Below are 15,633 nucleotides of genomic sequence, written 5' to 3'. Positions count from 1 at the left end.
TATTCTCACATTATAACATATCTACCCCTCTAAATCTAATATTCGGAAGATATATTTCTTATTTATGTCACATTTGTTAGAGAAATACCTACATTTACCTAGTTATGAGAGGAGAATGGAGTCCTCATACTCTGACTCAAACTTCCACCCTCAACTGCTGATTGTAGTCCAATGGCTAATATAGCCACTTACTAACAACATAATGTACAAAAGTTTTAGAAGCAAAACCATGAAAATAAATATAATTGAATTTTTTTTTTTTACTAAATTCTCAAGAACTTGAATGTAATAAACTAAAAATGTAGTCGAGGACTTTCGTGGTGTATTTTTGAAATTGAAGTCTCTGATTTTTTTTATTAATATTATTTTGCTTGAATTCATGTGCAAACAAAAGAAATCTTGCAATAATTTATGAAAATACTATATCACAAAAGTTCTCTGCGTCGACATTTTTTTTATAAATAAAATTGTCACTACGGTAAGAGACATTAAATTATAATGATTAAGGGTCTGTTTGAAATTACTTTTGAGAGATACAAAAAAATAATTTTAAAAAGTAAAAAATTAAACTAGTTGTTTAGTAAATTTTTTTAAAAATCACTTTTGACAAAGTTATCCCATCCTATAGCAGATTTTGAAAAACAAAAAAAGAGTAGCTATTCAAAATCTAATTTTGAGAATCATAAATTATTTTTATTAATCGCATATGCCTTATGATAGAGAATTCAAGAGATTTATATGGTTCCATTTTGCAAGAACGTTGCGTATAAATCTTAGTTAAAAAGAACATACTAAAGCGAGCTTCAAATCTTTTTATCACTATCGAATAGAATCTTATGTATATTAGGACATGCTTTACGCATAACCTGCAATGCGACGGCTTTGGGCATGGTGATTCCTCTGCCCTCGGTCATGTCAATTTTGTCTTCACCGATTCTCTTCCACTCAAAACATTGAAGCAACGATCCCAACGTCGAGCCAACAAGGCGTTGGGCTAGGCTTGCGCCTGGGCAGGCTCTCCTTCCAAGCCCAAAAGGCATGAGCTTATGAGCCTCACTTTCACTGCTTTCAAATCTTTCTGGTTTAAAACAAGTGGGCTCATCCCACAACTCTGGGTCCCGATGAATTGCCCAAGCATTGACCAACAAGGTTGTGTCACGCGGCACGTCATATCCTCCTACAGTGCAATCATCCGATGATCTGTGAGGGATCAGAAGCGGCGCTGCTGGGTTCAATCGAAGGGTCTCTGATACGATATTACGGAGATAAGGTAGCTTAGACAGATCCGATTCGTCAATTAAACACTCTTGGCCAACTTGAGCGTTCAATTCAGCTCTAGCATTTTTTAACACCTCTGGGTGATTGACTAAATTTGCCATTGCCCATTCTAATGTGATTGCTGATGTGTCTATTCCCGCTATTATTAGAGTCTGCATGCAAAGTTAAAAATTATACATGAAATAAATACTAAACATTTTTAATTTTTAACGACGTTAAAATTAGTACACCGCACCAAACTTGTTGTTGTTATTATTATTATTATTATTATTATTAAAAAATAAAATTACCAACATAAGGGCTTTGATATTTTGATCGGTGTAGTACTCGGGCTGAGACTCTTGCAAAGAAAGCATATGGTCAATCATAGTATCCATGCTTTCTAAACCAGCCTTTTTATTTCTGTGTTGATCAACCAGACCTTGCAAAATTGTGTCCATTGTTTTGCTGAGCCTCAAAATTCTCTTCTCAAAATCGCCAATCCAGTTCAAGAAAGGCAGGAAATCACCAGGATTTGAGGTCTCATTAACCGCTAAAACTTCTTTCACAGTATCCCTAAACCTCCTCGCCTCTTCCTCATCCTCCACGTTATCACCGTAGTACCGCTTCCCCGCAATCATTCTCATCGTAATATTAAACGTTAACTCTGAGAACATCGTTTTCAGCTCTACCTTTTTAAACTCTTGGCGCGAATTATAAGTCGACAGTTTCTTAAGCAACCTTTTGATTTCTTCTCTTCTTATTGCTACGGACATGTTGACACGTTTTGAGGAGAGTAATTCAGTGGCAGTGATGCGGCGGAGGTTCCGCCAGTGGTCACCATACGGGGCTGTCAGAATGGTGGTGTAGTTGTAGGAGATGTGCTTGCCACTTAGTGATTTGGGTCGGTTGGCGAAAACGATGTCATTTTTTGTGAAGCACTCCTCGGCGTCTTTAGCTGATGATACGACTATCATGAGGCGGGAACCGAGTCTAAGGGAAAAGATAGGGCCGTATTTTTTGGACAAGTTGTAGAAAAAGCGGTGCGCTGGGGGTTTTATGAGATGAAGATGGCCGATAATTGGCATTGCAGGTGGGCTTGGGGGTAGCTTTCTATGGCGCCTTCTTGCCCAAAACATTAACAACTTGAAAGCAAGCATTAGGAATAGGAGAAAAATTGATGAATGGTAGAGAGCTGTCTCTTCCATGATTTTCGCTTGGCGCTTGTTTTGTTTTGGTTTGAGGATAAAGCTTTCGAGTGAGTTTTTGTGGTGAATTATTTGTAGGTGGAGAGGAGTTGGGTCTTTGTAGCAACGCTTGTAGTGTGGCGTTGAATTGACAAACTTTTATCTTATTTTTTACAATTTCCTCAGCATCTGCATGTTCAACGTGCTAATATATTGACGTACATGACCAACGTGCTAATTTTGTGAAGCTTTCATTAATTTTGTTCATATCAAAATCACTATATATGTAACAATCTTTCTTATCCATTACGTTTTTTTTTTTTTAATTTTATGCATTAAAAAATTAATTTTGTACCAAAATAATATTTTTCACTCATTGTGCACGTCATCCTCTGCTTCTTCTCTTCAGTTTATATATTGTCAAATGAAAAAAGGCAAAAAAGAAAAAAAGAAAAAAAAAAGAGAAGAAGAAGAAGCACAACCATCTAACTCTTAACGTTACTATCTAGTATATGTTGGTCTATTAGATGGCTCGAATAATATTATGCCATCAAAAGAATAGTATCTAAACTTTGTTCTTTTGAAGTGAGATGCCGCTTCTTTATTAGATGGTAACATATACTAACAAGTAATTTGACAAGTAATGAATCAAGCAATTTTATTTAGTTGACCGTCTAAATTTAAATTTAAGAAGAAAGAGAGAACTAAAAAATTGATTTGAATTTTGTCCACCACTCTATATTTTAAAAACAAAAAAGAAGAAAATTACAAGTTATGAATCATTCAATTTATGAATGTCAACTCAATACTTATGTGTGTGTCTATACCCACACATATATGCATGTACAAATATATATATACATATAATATCCATTAAAAATAACACTAAGGGTAGCCAAGTAGTGTCCCAACTAGCATTTAAAGTAGAATTGTGAAACAATTAGGTCCCATTTGATAAAGCTGCATTGTGCTTTAATCTTAAAAATTATCCGAAAATGGTTTCTCAGATAATTATAAACATGTTTTTTTTCTTTAATGTCAAGCATAGGTGTATTCCGATCCAATAGGAACAAGCAGTAAAATAGCATTTTCCTTTATCAAACACGAAACCCATGCAAGGGACAAATATGAAATGGCAGTCATAAAGTTGTTCAACCAGACGATATTTTACACCTACAGGCCGCAAATGCATTGTCGGTTTAGGCACCATTTTTCTTCATCAATATTCCGAAAGGCCCCACGTAAAATTTTTGGGTCTACAAAGGTCCATTACCACCACCATTTCCAGAAACACTACGCATCAATCTCTGTCTGCTTTTTTTTTTTTTTTTTAAAAAAAATATCTCTGATTTGATTTGTATGGCTAGAATTCAAGCATCCGAAATTCCAATTAACCTAGATTTATAAAATTAAGAAAAACGGTTTGCACGAGCGTGTAGTTTTCAGTCCTTTTGTTTAGTTAGCCATCCGAACTTGATTCCACAAAAAATAGAAGTCAAAAATTATTTTTGGGTTAATCCGTCAAATCCATCCCTCCCTACCTACTTTTAACATAATTAAAAATATTGAAACAAAAATAAATTGGGTTCTACATTATTTTAATGCAAAATAAATTGTTTATGCTTATCATACGCTAAATATCATTCTCATTCATCCTAGTTCTTTTATACCATCCAAAGAGATAAGGTGTGTCCTATTTTCGAAGAGCCTACATTATACCATGTGTCCCACCTGGGCTAAAATGAAAAAAATAATTAATTATGGATGAATTTCGAAGTTAGCTAGAGTGTTTGGAATAGAAGATAACCCTCATATGTGTCTCATTTTTTTTTTTTTTTTTTGGAGTCTGTTATACATAGATATTACTGACATTACATCAGACATTACAATTAATATTTACAATCATACTATATAACTGGGACCACCATCATACATTGACACACTGAAGTATATGCCCAGATATTTTAAACCCTCTCTAATATTCGAGGGGTGCCTGCTCCACTCAATTAATTGATAATTGAGGAAGAACTGAAACTAAACTCCATAATGCTCTTATGGAGGCTCGAACCCTTGCACTCAACATTGTAAGTGCAAGGCTTCTCCCATTGGACCAAAGGCCCATTGGTATCATATGTGTCTCATTAATAAAGCACACGAGGTCACAATAACTTCAGAAGTGCTCACATGAAGAGGTATATGACATGCATTGATGAAGTAATAATATTTGAAATGAATCTAACTTGTCTTATTAGAGAAATGCTTGTAAATAGAGGTATGAGGATGACTGAAAGGAGAGGATAATTCACTTTTGAGATTGTGAACATTCTAAAGAGAGAAATATTCTTTTTTTTTTTTTTTTTTTGCATGCGTTCTAATAGGAAAGTTGAGTTAAGCATTGAAGTGCTGTTTGCCGGTCCTCCAAAGTCCAAACCACGTTCCCGACCAGCAAACTGATTCCCACCCAGTAAGTTCTGAAGGTGTAACTCTCCGTTAGTCCCTAAAGGTGTGGTCGGATTACTTGCAGTGCAGTTGTAACCTTTATTAAAATTCAGATTTGATTCTTAAGAGTAATAAAGGAGTTAAAAACTGTATTTGGGCTTACCCACTCCCTTACTTTAAAAAAAAAAAAAAACTCTCTGTCACAAACTAAGCTAATTCAGCTGACACCCACTCATGTAAACTGGTTTTATAACCAATTGACAATTCTCGCCAGCTGTATCTATTAGGAATTATGATCCTGTTAATTTCATCAACTTATATCAATTCACATAATTTTGTTAGGCATTTTGGAAAGTGAAAGTTGTAATACCTAGATTTATAGTTTTTGTGCGGAAGACTCGTTTCGCTTCAGTTGTCGAAAAGGACTGAAAACAAAACCTGTGGATGAGAAAATCAAAGTACGTCTGATTTCTACAAGACCACCCTTGCCAAAATTGCCTGTGAAATGAGAGTAATTAAAATGGGAACTAGTGTACAAGCAATGAATATACATTCGTTTCCAAAAAAATTTAAAAATAACATTGCTATTTTTTTTTTTTCTAAAAATAAGGGATTCGATCCATGGTGATCAACTAAATAAATCTACTTGAAAACTACTCGGTCACACTCTTAAAAGTGAACACCATCATTTAATAAAGAATAATACTATATTTACAAAAATTTTATACAAATATGTATATATTTAAATTTAGATAATGTGACAATTGGCTTGTCATTCATTTATTGGTCTAGTGTAACTATCATATTAATGATGGTATTACTTTAAACACATCTCAATCACTCATTAAATAATAACACGTCATTTGTGTTAATTTTCACGACATAAACTTATTTATTCATATCGTGTTGTACTAAATAAAAGATTATGTTAAATTTTACCAACTCTACTTGTCCCAACACAAAGTAAGCTTCACAATTCTTTTCTGATAATTACCGATGTAGTTCAATATAGGCAACTAATCTCCTGGATCCGTAAAGCATCTTTTGCAATCTCCCTAATTACCTCCTCGCCTCTTCCTCATCCTCCACAGGGTCGCCGTAGTACCGCTTCCCTGCAACCATTCTCAACATAATACTGGAAGTAAACTCCAAAAACAATGTTTTCAGCTCCATCTTCGGAAACTCTTGGCGTGAATAAGTCGACAGTTTTTTCAATAACCGATTGATTTCATCTCTTCTAATTGATATAAACGCGTTAAGACGATTTGATGAGAATACCCTCGATAAAAAGACTATTAGTTTAATATCCATCATTAATCATCTTAACAGTAGGCAGAATAATTTAATTATACTTACTATTAGTATTTTAAATTCCAGGTAAATCAGTCATTTTATTTATTAATATTTTAATTAGTCTTTTACAGGCCAACGTATGCAATGAGTCTTGAATTTATTTTTTTAAAAGCAAAGGTGTAATTAATTTTTGAAAGGTCAACTAATAGTCTTTAACGAAAAAATAATAAAATCTAAGAATTTGTAATTATTTAGTAGTAAAATGTTAAGGTACTGTAGTTGCAATTAAATGTTATTCCGCAATAATTTTAGTAGTAAAAAGAAAATAACTTTAATAATTTATCATATGTAGAAATGTTTTTATTTGATTGATTTGTGTCCCAATTATGTTCCTGCTTTTGGTACAGCTATAATATATTATTTTTGAGTTTTTATTTTACAGTATTAAATTCTTGTGGTCATTGCAAGTGTTTAGAAATAGGAAAATGATAACTGAACTAAAGGACGGCAAAATGAAGACTGAAACGGCAGCATATTGATACCGTTTAGTGATTTATAATTTGCTTCTCCTTGGGTCCACGGAGAGGACAAGAGAGAGAGGAACCGTTTCTGTGCATTATTTTGTGTACAGCGACTGCCACGTGCATTATTTTTTATTGTATATTTTCCTACGGATAAGTGTTTGACGAGAGACAATAAAAAATTAACAATTTCTAAATATTTTAGTGGTCATGGCAATGCAAATACAATTAGTTAGTTCTTCTGCAACAGCAAGTCAGCAGCAGCGCACCTTGGAAACACCAAAATTAGCACTCACTAGAACCTTATGATCAGCAGCAGTCAGCAAATGGAGAAGAAGAACACAACCATTCTCTACGCTTGTGTTTCTTTTATATTCGTAATAATCGCTTTGATGAAGTTGTTTCAGTTTAAGGGAAGGAGGAGAGGCTACAAAAACCTGCCACCGAGCCCACCTTGCATGCCGGTCATCGGCCATCTTCACCTCATAAAGCCCCCGACACATCGCTTTCTTTACAACCTGTCGAAACAATACGGCCCAATTGTTTCCCTCAGATTCGGCTCCCGCTTCGTGGTGGTTGTATCATCCTTTGAAGCTGCGCAAGAATGCTTCACCAAAAACGATGTCGTTTTCGCCAACCGCCCGAAATCTCTCAGCGGCAAACACATCTCCTACAACTACACCACTCTCGTGCAAGCACCGTACGGTGACCGCTGGCGCAATCTCCGCCGCATCACTGCCATAGAAGTGCTCTCATCAAATCGTGTCGACGTGTTTTCACCCATCAGAAGAGATGAGATTAAACGGTTGTTGAAAAAACTGTCCGCGAATTATGCACGCGAAGAGTTTTCAAAGGTAGAGCTGAAAACACTGTTTTCGGAGCTAACGACTAATGTTATGATGAGAATAGTTGCAGGGAAGCGGTACTTTGGCGATGACGTACTGGAGGATGAAGAAGAAGCCGGGAGGTTCAAGGAGATTGTCGGGGAAGCTTTCGCCCTCAGTGGGACCTCGAATCCTGGAGACCACCTGCCTATGTTGAACTGGATCAGCAATTATGAGAAAAGAATTGTGAAGATTAGCAAAAGAATGGACGAATTTTTCCAACGTTTGGTTGATGAACGCAGAAATAAAAAGGAGGCTTGTTTAGAGAATACGGATTCCATGATTGACCATTTGCTTTCTCTGCAACACTCCGAACCACATTACTACACCGATCAGACTATCAAAGGGCTTGCGAAGGTTAGTAGATTCGATTGTATCTCTTTTTCAATCCCCACACACACACACACACACACACTGCGGCGATTTACAAAATTAACGACACCACACACACACACACATACAGACTATGCTGCTGGCAGGAACAGACACGACAGCTGTTACAATGGAATGGGCAATGTCCAACTTGGTCAATCACCCGGATGTGTTGCAGAAAGCTAGAGCGGAATTGGACACTCATGTTGGTCAACAACACCTATTCGATGAACCGGATCTTTCCAAACTAAAATATCTTCATTGTATCATCTCCGAGACCCTTCGGTTGTATCCAACAGCTCCACTCCTGGTACCTCACAGATCGTCTGATGATTGCGTCGTTGGAGGATTTGATGTGCCACGTGACACTACGTTATTGGTCAATGTATGGGCCATTCACAGGGATCCTGGGCTGTGGGATGAGCCCACTAAATTTGAGCCTGCAAGATTCGAAAATGGCGAAAGCGAGGCCCGTAAGCTAATGATGCCTTTTGGATTGGGAAGGAGATCTTGTCCTGGGATGGGGCTGGCCCAGCGTTTGGTAGGCTTGACTTTGGGCTCGTTGATTCAGTGTTTCGAGTGGGAGAGAATTGGTTGCCAAAAAATTGACATGACCGAAGGGAAAGGAATCACCATGCCCAAAGCTGAGGCCCTCGAGGTTCTGTGTAAACCGCGTCCCATCATCAACAAAATTCTACTTGGTAGCACTTGAGAATTTTTCAATTTGTTTTGTTTTGTGATGTTTCTCGGTTCTGGTTGTGTTTTAATTACAAATGACCCGAGCTACGTTATTGCATATTAAATATGGTTTTTGTTTACAGTCGCGGTTGTTGAATTACATTTTTTTTTTTGTTTAACTACTAATGATATGAAAACACTTCCTACCTTATCTGTTCTATATTATTTAATTGAATTAAATGTATTCTTTTTACCGATATTTATTGAACATGCCAGCACGTCAATTTCATTTGTTGGTTAGTTCGCCTGCGTTACGGCAGCAAGTGGTGATTTTTAATTTTTAATCATTAATTTCGGTTGCAACAGTGAAAATGGATAAGTACACCAACATGTAGAAAAATTGGGAGTAAAAGCACATTAATTCCATTCACACCAAAATCACTAAACCCACAACCTCATCAAATTTGAAGAACACATCTTTTTTACAAGTCACATATCTAACAGCCCTCGCTCCGATTCGGCTTGGAAGAGATGAATCCCTGAAAATAAAAAAGAAATCATCACCTATTAGCAGAAATTCCTTTCGACGCTAGTTTAGGACCTTGATTAATTTAGCATAATACCTGATCGTATTCGACACTGGGAATCCAGTCATTTGTTGCAGGGTTGCTTTTGTAAACAGGCCTATCGCCACTGTCGCATCCATTTGCCACACGAATATTATATCCATTTCCTTCATTCGCGACTCTTATAAACCCAGTTCCCGTCTGTTCAATCATAAAATTAAATAACCCAATGATAAAAAGGTGGGGAAGGGGGAGTTTGAACAACACTAGAGGAAGAATTAATATAATAATAATGGGAAAATGAAGATTAATTGAAGCAAAACCGTGTGATGGTCCTTGTCAATCGAAACCAACTGCTTATAGTACTGTGTCTCAACAAACTCATCTTGCGCCGTATTGTTTACCTCTGCTGAATATATAACCCCAACCTGCGGATACATGCTTGAATAAATAAAACATCTAGACTATTAAAAAAAAAATAATAATAAATGAAAATGGAAAGGAGAGATACGTAGATCGGGATGGATACGGACATGAGATTGGGACTGAAGAGATCGAAGCTTGTCGAGCTCGGGGATGTTTCCGTTGGCAGCAGATTGGTCGTTAGTGGGGGCAATAGAGTCAGGTTCGCTTCTGTTGGGCTTGGTGGGACGTTTTGGGGCCATGGAATCGATCTGAGCCCTGACCCGATTGGCGATCCTGACCTGTTCGACTGCGTCCAACACCTCGTCGCTCCGGCTTGGCTTAGTCACCGTCCACTGATCCACACCCGCCAACACCATCGTGATTCTTTTTTGACTAGCTTGTTTTGATGGCGCAATTGTCTTTTAAGTGCCTGATGGGGTCGGCAAAACCAAATGCATGTATATTATTTTATTTTGTAATATGGCAAGGAGGTGGAATGGCAAGAAATTGAAACTAGGGGCACACAGTGAAACCATTTTGACCCAGTCTTACGATTCTTTTTGGGTGGTTTTACTACTAGCTTCTAGAATATCAAGTTGGCCTTGGGCTTACATTGTTAGCCCAGATGCGGAATCAGGGTGACATTGGGCTTTTGAGCCGTAATTCCCTGGATTATTAGTGGCTCACAGCTTACTGGGTCAAAGTGTCTGTTCGGGCTAGTTAACATGCATCTAGTTCTAGCCATTTAAAAGCTCAGTACGGCACGCAATCACAAACTCAACAGAAGAATTTTGAGCTACTTGTTAACTTCTCCTACGAAAAATATTAAAGAGTGGTGATATTTAACCCCTAATTATATCTCACAAACCCCCATTTTTCAATTAACCCCATTAATAATTTTAAAATAATTTTTATCTCTTAATATACCCCACTTAATTCCTAATTTACCCTTATTATAATTTTTATCTTACTTCATGCACCCATTTATAAAACTTATAAAAATTATTTTAAAACAGAAAAAAAATTCTGATAATCGCCACCGTAACCATGGAAAAGAATTTAATAATTCCAGTAAGGATTGGACCACGAACCATGCCAAGTCAATCCTACAAAATCGAAGTATCATGCTAAGTCTATCAAGCCCAAAGTGAGTATAGAAATACAAGAATTAGCCAAGGGGGTAGACATGATAGTTCTGGAATTTCTTGCAAGTGCAGCTACCTTTTTCAGCATGCGGAGGTGTGGTGTTTACAAATTCAAGAAATTATATATTTAAGTATTGTAGTTAGTTTCAATTTGTATTGGCTTTTCTAGTTCTTTGAGTATCTTGACTGGTTGTTTTTTTGTTTACAAATTGAAGAATTTATGTATTTCATCATAGCTGTTAATAGTCTTCCAAGTGTTTGTCATTTTTACTGAATGAATAAAATTATTACTTTCATTCTCTGTACAAATGATCATTACTGTTTTTTTTTTCTATATACAATATATGAAGTTTTGCAACTGCCGAGTAGATTTTGACCACCAAAGTGACCAAATTTCTTAAATAAGCATACATTATGAATCTATCAAAGTAGAATTAGGTTCAAAAGTAGCTATTGTAACTCTCAAGTAACCCTTCTGATGGTAATTTCCTTGCTCATATCACATATTTAACAATTTTTTAACCTATTTACACTTGCAAGAAATAACAAAAGTAAAAACCAATTAAATCTTATTTATTCCTATATCAACATCTGGATATAGCTCTTCTAAAAAAAAAAATCCAAATATAGCTTCCTCTTAATGAAATACTCAGCAGATAGTACAAACTTCTCCAAACCAACAGCTGTCTGGCTTCAGTTAACACAACAGAAGAATTTTTCATGACTTTCCTTTCCCCATTAATTCCTTTCTAATAACAATCAATTTTAAGGATTTGAGAAAACCATGCAATTAAAACATCGACATGATATCTAATAGCAGAAATAAACTGATTTTCATAGCTCTTACTCAAAATATTGTAACAATGGGTAGTTGGGTACTACATTCAACCAATGGCTTTGTATCCCCTCTTAGTGTTAATAAGTTGTTGCTGTTTCTCTGGATAAAATTGTATTTTCTAAATAATATGTGAACTGAAATACTTATTACAAAACAACTTGCCCAAATCATTTAAAAAAACAATAAATAATGGAAATACTTATTGATCATCCAAATCAATTGTGTCTTTGCTTGCCACATTAGGTACTAAATCTTTAAAAGCAATAATGTTCCTATCATATGGAGTTGCCCATCCTTCTGCTACAGAAGAATGATATTTTAACCAACTACTTGCTATTGATGGCATCGGTGAACCTAGATTCATGAATACCTGTAATAAAAAAGTAAAATATTGAAAAAATCATAGTTAACAAGTGTTAAAAAAATCTTTTTTTTTCTTTTCTTAGAGGGTTGTGGTATGAAATAATAATTATTAACAAAATGTCTAAAAAACTACCTGTATGAAATGACAATTGTGAATGAATCCAATTGCAATAATCTTTTGAGAGGGCCATGGTAATGGAGTTGATCTGAGTGGAAGAAAAGTGAGACACTGCAGTTGAGATAAGAATATCAGCACAACATTATATTTAGAAGCGATAAGATATCCTGCTTCAGGGAAGGTCATCCAATAATCATTTGATGGATTGCTTTCAAAATATGAAAGTGACTGTAGAATCTCATCAGATCTACCTGCATACTTAAATATTTGGGTATAGTCATCAAAGTGGCTTTTTAATTCATCAATTAAGTCCCTCCTCACTTGAATCTAATTATCCTCACCCAAACCAATTAAATCAGCCACAACACGAAAACCACAATTACCATCTGCAGCAACATCTTTAACATGATGTATATATGGCCGCAATCCTTGTGGAAATGAATCAATGAAAGAAGAATGCTTAGGAAGTTGAGACTGGTGCACCTTTTTTCTTTGTCGTAGTTTAGATTGTACAGAAATCTTACTTGAAGATAAATGTGGAGAATGACTATTCAGTGCAGATAATACATGTTCAAATTTGGATGGATCTCGACGAGTAGAATTATCTGCCTTTGAAGAAGGTCGGCCTCGTGTTCTTGCTTTAGCTTCTGGCTCAATAAGATAAGTTGATGCTGGATTTGCTAGTTCTTTTAACTTCTTCAAAATCTGTAACTTTCCAGTGTAATCATTATTATTAAAACGCTTCAAAATCATCTCCATCTCAGTTGAACAACTTAAATCTGTAGTTTCAGCTTTGGTAGTAGGTAATAAGTCTAGTTTCTTCCAATGTAGATGTATAGAAGACAAAGGAATAGGTCTTCCTTCACGCTTATACCTTGCAATCTCATGTGCACATGGAATTCCATGAGTGCGTCGAACTACGCATCCACAAGCCAATGGATCTAAACCAATATAATCAGCTCGTTTAGACTCACAAAATATCATGTTGAGTGCATTTCGTGAAACAAATCCTCGCAATTCCTTGAAAACTGAAGGTTTGAAATCATATTGCACTATTGTTGAACTTCTCTCTAACGAAGCTTTAATCTCTGTATGCTGCAGTTCTACTAAAGCATGGATTTTAGTCCATAACGTCTCAAAAGTTCCTCGTGATGATTGTAGTTGCCTTTTTAATGCTGAATGAGATGTCTCAACCCTATTAAGAAAATACCAAAAAAAAAGTTATTTTTTCAATAATAAAATTAAATATAAGAATATATTTTAATGAATATTTACCTGTTTGAGGTTGTATTTCCTAAATGCATTATTGAATCAGTCCAAGCTGCAACAAATTTTTCCTTGTACTTATCCAGCCATGTGTTCTTCACATAATCAATAACTTCTTGATATCTAACAAATTCACTCTCCAAAAGTCTTAGGTGTTGCATATAATGGTCTTTTGTGGCAGATAGTACTAATATATTCCAATTAGTGATGAAAGATTCCCATACCTCATTAGTCTCAAATAACTTCTTACAGTTAGATAAAACATTTTTTGAGATATGCCATCTACACAGAATATGAGTTGCAGTTGGGAAAACATTTTGAATAGCATTCATTAGTGCTACCTCTCTATCTGTCACAATTACACTCGGTAACATATTATTATCCATAAAACCTTTCAATTTATCTAGTGCCCAACTGTAGTTATCCTCCCGCTCGCGTTCAATATATGCAAAACATACTGAAAATGTCATCTCAGTCGAGGTGAGACCAACCACCTCTAGTAATGGAAAAGCATACCTGTTGGTCTTGCATGTGCAATCCATAATTAACACATGTGGAAATGCCCGCAATAGGTCAATTGCAAAAGGATGAGCCCAAAATAAGTCCTTAACACTGTCTGTATCAGCATCACTTCGATACCACTCAATGTAGTTATGCTCAGTCAATTTGCTCATGAGTAGTTGCATCTTTGACCTACCGGCTAGTTCTTTAACCTTGTATCTATGTCTTGCATTGTAAATAGACCTCATAGTAGTAGCATTATATATATCTCTTTGCTTTATCGTATATAGTATATCCTTTGGCCTTGCATTACTTTTTGACATATCAATCAATAAGTTGTTCTCTTTTTCAGTAAGTCTACCTGCATATGAGTGCCCCTCAAGATGTTTTGCTGCAGGATGGTTATGTTCTGCACATATCACTTTCAAAACCCAACAATTGTCATTTGCCAAATATTGCCCTTTTAATCTGAATGGACAATTGCATTTTTTTGTTCCGGTTGCCTTAGGACATTTTGGCCTTTGACCTTCACTAGAAACACACTTGTAAGCACCACTTCTTTCACAAGCGAAAATTATTCTTGGATTTCTACCATGTGCACTTACATCTGACTTTTTTATTATAATGACATATCCATTTCTCTTTCCAGCATTTCGCGTCCACTCAATTAATTCTTCCCTGCTATTAAAAACCTAATCAAAACAAAATTATAATATATCCAATTAGAAAGCTTTGAATAATATTAATTAATAATAAAAAATTAAAAAGTGAAAGTTAACTGTCTACCTTGTCAGTGCTGAAAACACAAGCACAATCATCTACAATGTTCGATTCTCTTGTGACATTGTTTCCGTGATTAATAGGCTTTTCATCCTAAAATTTGTTAGAAATATAAAATTATTAGGGTGTTGAAAATAAATAGAGTACAAAAATTAAAGGGAAAAAAACTTTAAACTTACTTCTTCTTCATCCGCTAGTGAGTACTGCAAATTAATTTCTTCCATAGTTACAAAAGCAAGGAGTATATAATATATGAAAAGAGATAATTTAAAAAGTTAGATTCTAGGGTTTTATACAAATTTTAAACGAACTCGCTTTTCCCTATACTAGAAGAAGAAGACAATCAACCATGGGTCACTCGGTAGAACTCTCACTCCAAGACTTACAGGTTCAGTTGTCGTGCTTGTTGAGTTTATGGGATCATGCAAGAATCAGGAAATAAAGGCTTATTTGCTACAAACAATACTTCCGTAGCAATAACAAGGAGATTGTTTCATTAAATGCCACTAAACCAATAATCAGGCAATATAAGGACCATTCTTATGACTTTTTGTTTCATCTATGATGCTTGTAGGGAATTTCTATTTCTCAAGGATTGTTCTAAGAAGATTTGACTGAACGTTTAACAAAGCAATTGTTGGCTAAGAATATTATTGATCATTATAATTAGGGTTTAATCAATTCTCACCAAAAAAAATTAAAAAGTTAAAGGAAATTAGGGTTTAAAAAATTAGACTAGTTTTATTAATTATTAATAAAAATTATTATGTGGGTGTACTTAAAATATATTTATCCTTTTAAGTCATTTCATATAAGGATAAAATAAGTATTAATATAAAAATAATTAGTGGGGGTTGGTGAGATATAATGAAGGGGTCAAATATCACCACTCAATATTAAAATCTGAACGAGACCCAACAAAGATAAATAAATAAAAGAAATTTTGCTAACGGACATCCACATCCTCCTCTTGATTTCCGGGATCAGATAGTGTCAATTACTAGCGCTGAAGAGGGAAGA

General features: G+C 35.4%; 4 protein-coding genes across 4 annotated transcripts; 1 reads left to right on the top strand and 3 right to left on the bottom strand.

Annotated features, from left to right (window-relative positions):
• Window positions 1-705: 705 nt before the first annotated feature.
• On the bottom strand, window positions 706-2,620 carry LOC102624536 (cytochrome P450 81Q32-like). Its single transcript, XM_006466474.4, has 2 exons — window positions 1,569-2,620; window positions 706-1,430 (listed from the first exon to the last, which is right to left on the bottom strand). Exons 1-2 carry the CDS (start codon window positions 2,463-2,465, stop codon window positions 804-806), a joined length of 1,524 nt encoding a protein of 507 aa, XP_006466537.2. The 5' UTR covers window positions 2,466-2,620; the 3' UTR covers window positions 706-803.
• Window positions 2,621-6,870: 4,250 nt separating this feature from the next.
• On the top strand, window positions 6,871-8,890 carry LOC102624820 (cytochrome P450 81Q32-like). Its single transcript, XM_006466475.4, has 2 exons — window positions 6,871-7,938; window positions 8,045-8,890. Exons 1-2 carry the CDS (start codon window positions 7,003-7,005, stop codon window positions 8,663-8,665), a joined length of 1,557 nt encoding a protein of 518 aa, XP_006466538.2. The 5' UTR covers window positions 6,871-7,002; the 3' UTR covers window positions 8,666-8,890.
• Window positions 8,891-9,031: 141 nt separating this feature from the next.
• LOC102625103 (hypothetical protein) lies at window positions 9,032-10,111 on the bottom strand. Its single transcript, XM_006466476.3, has 4 exons — window positions 9,731-10,111; window positions 9,521-9,625; window positions 9,255-9,398; window positions 9,032-9,170 (listed from the first exon to the last, which is right to left on the bottom strand). Exons 1-4 carry the CDS (start codon window positions 9,977-9,979, stop codon window positions 9,129-9,131), a joined length of 540 nt encoding a protein of 179 aa, XP_006466539.2. The 5' UTR covers window positions 9,980-10,111; the 3' UTR covers window positions 9,032-9,128.
• Window positions 10,112-11,558: 1,447 nt separating this feature from the next.
• LOC102623579 (PKS-NRPS hybrid synthetase cheA-like) lies at window positions 11,559-15,307 on the bottom strand. The gene is made up of 5 exons (XM_052444916.1): window positions 14,793-15,307; window positions 14,620-14,706; window positions 13,342-14,525; window positions 12,082-13,261; window positions 11,559-11,955 (listed from the first exon to the last, which is right to left on the bottom strand). Exons 1-4 carry the CDS (start codon window positions 14,835-14,837, stop codon window positions 12,394-12,396), a joined length of 2,184 nt encoding a protein of 727 aa, XP_052300876.1. The 5' UTR covers window positions 14,838-15,307; the 3' UTR covers window positions 11,559-11,955; window positions 12,082-12,393.
• Between the last annotated feature and the right edge of the window lie 326 nt (window positions 15,308-15,633).

This window comes from Citrus sinensis, chromosome 7 (genome assembly GCF_022201045.2).
Source record: "Citrus sinensis cultivar Valencia sweet orange chromosome 7, DVS_A1.0, whole genome shotgun sequence".
Taxonomy (NCBI): domain Eukaryota; kingdom Viridiplantae; phylum Streptophyta; class Magnoliopsida; order Sapindales; family Rutaceae; genus Citrus; species Citrus sinensis.
Note: the sequence above shows the minus strand (reverse complement) of the source record. Positions and strands in the feature narration are given on the sequence as shown.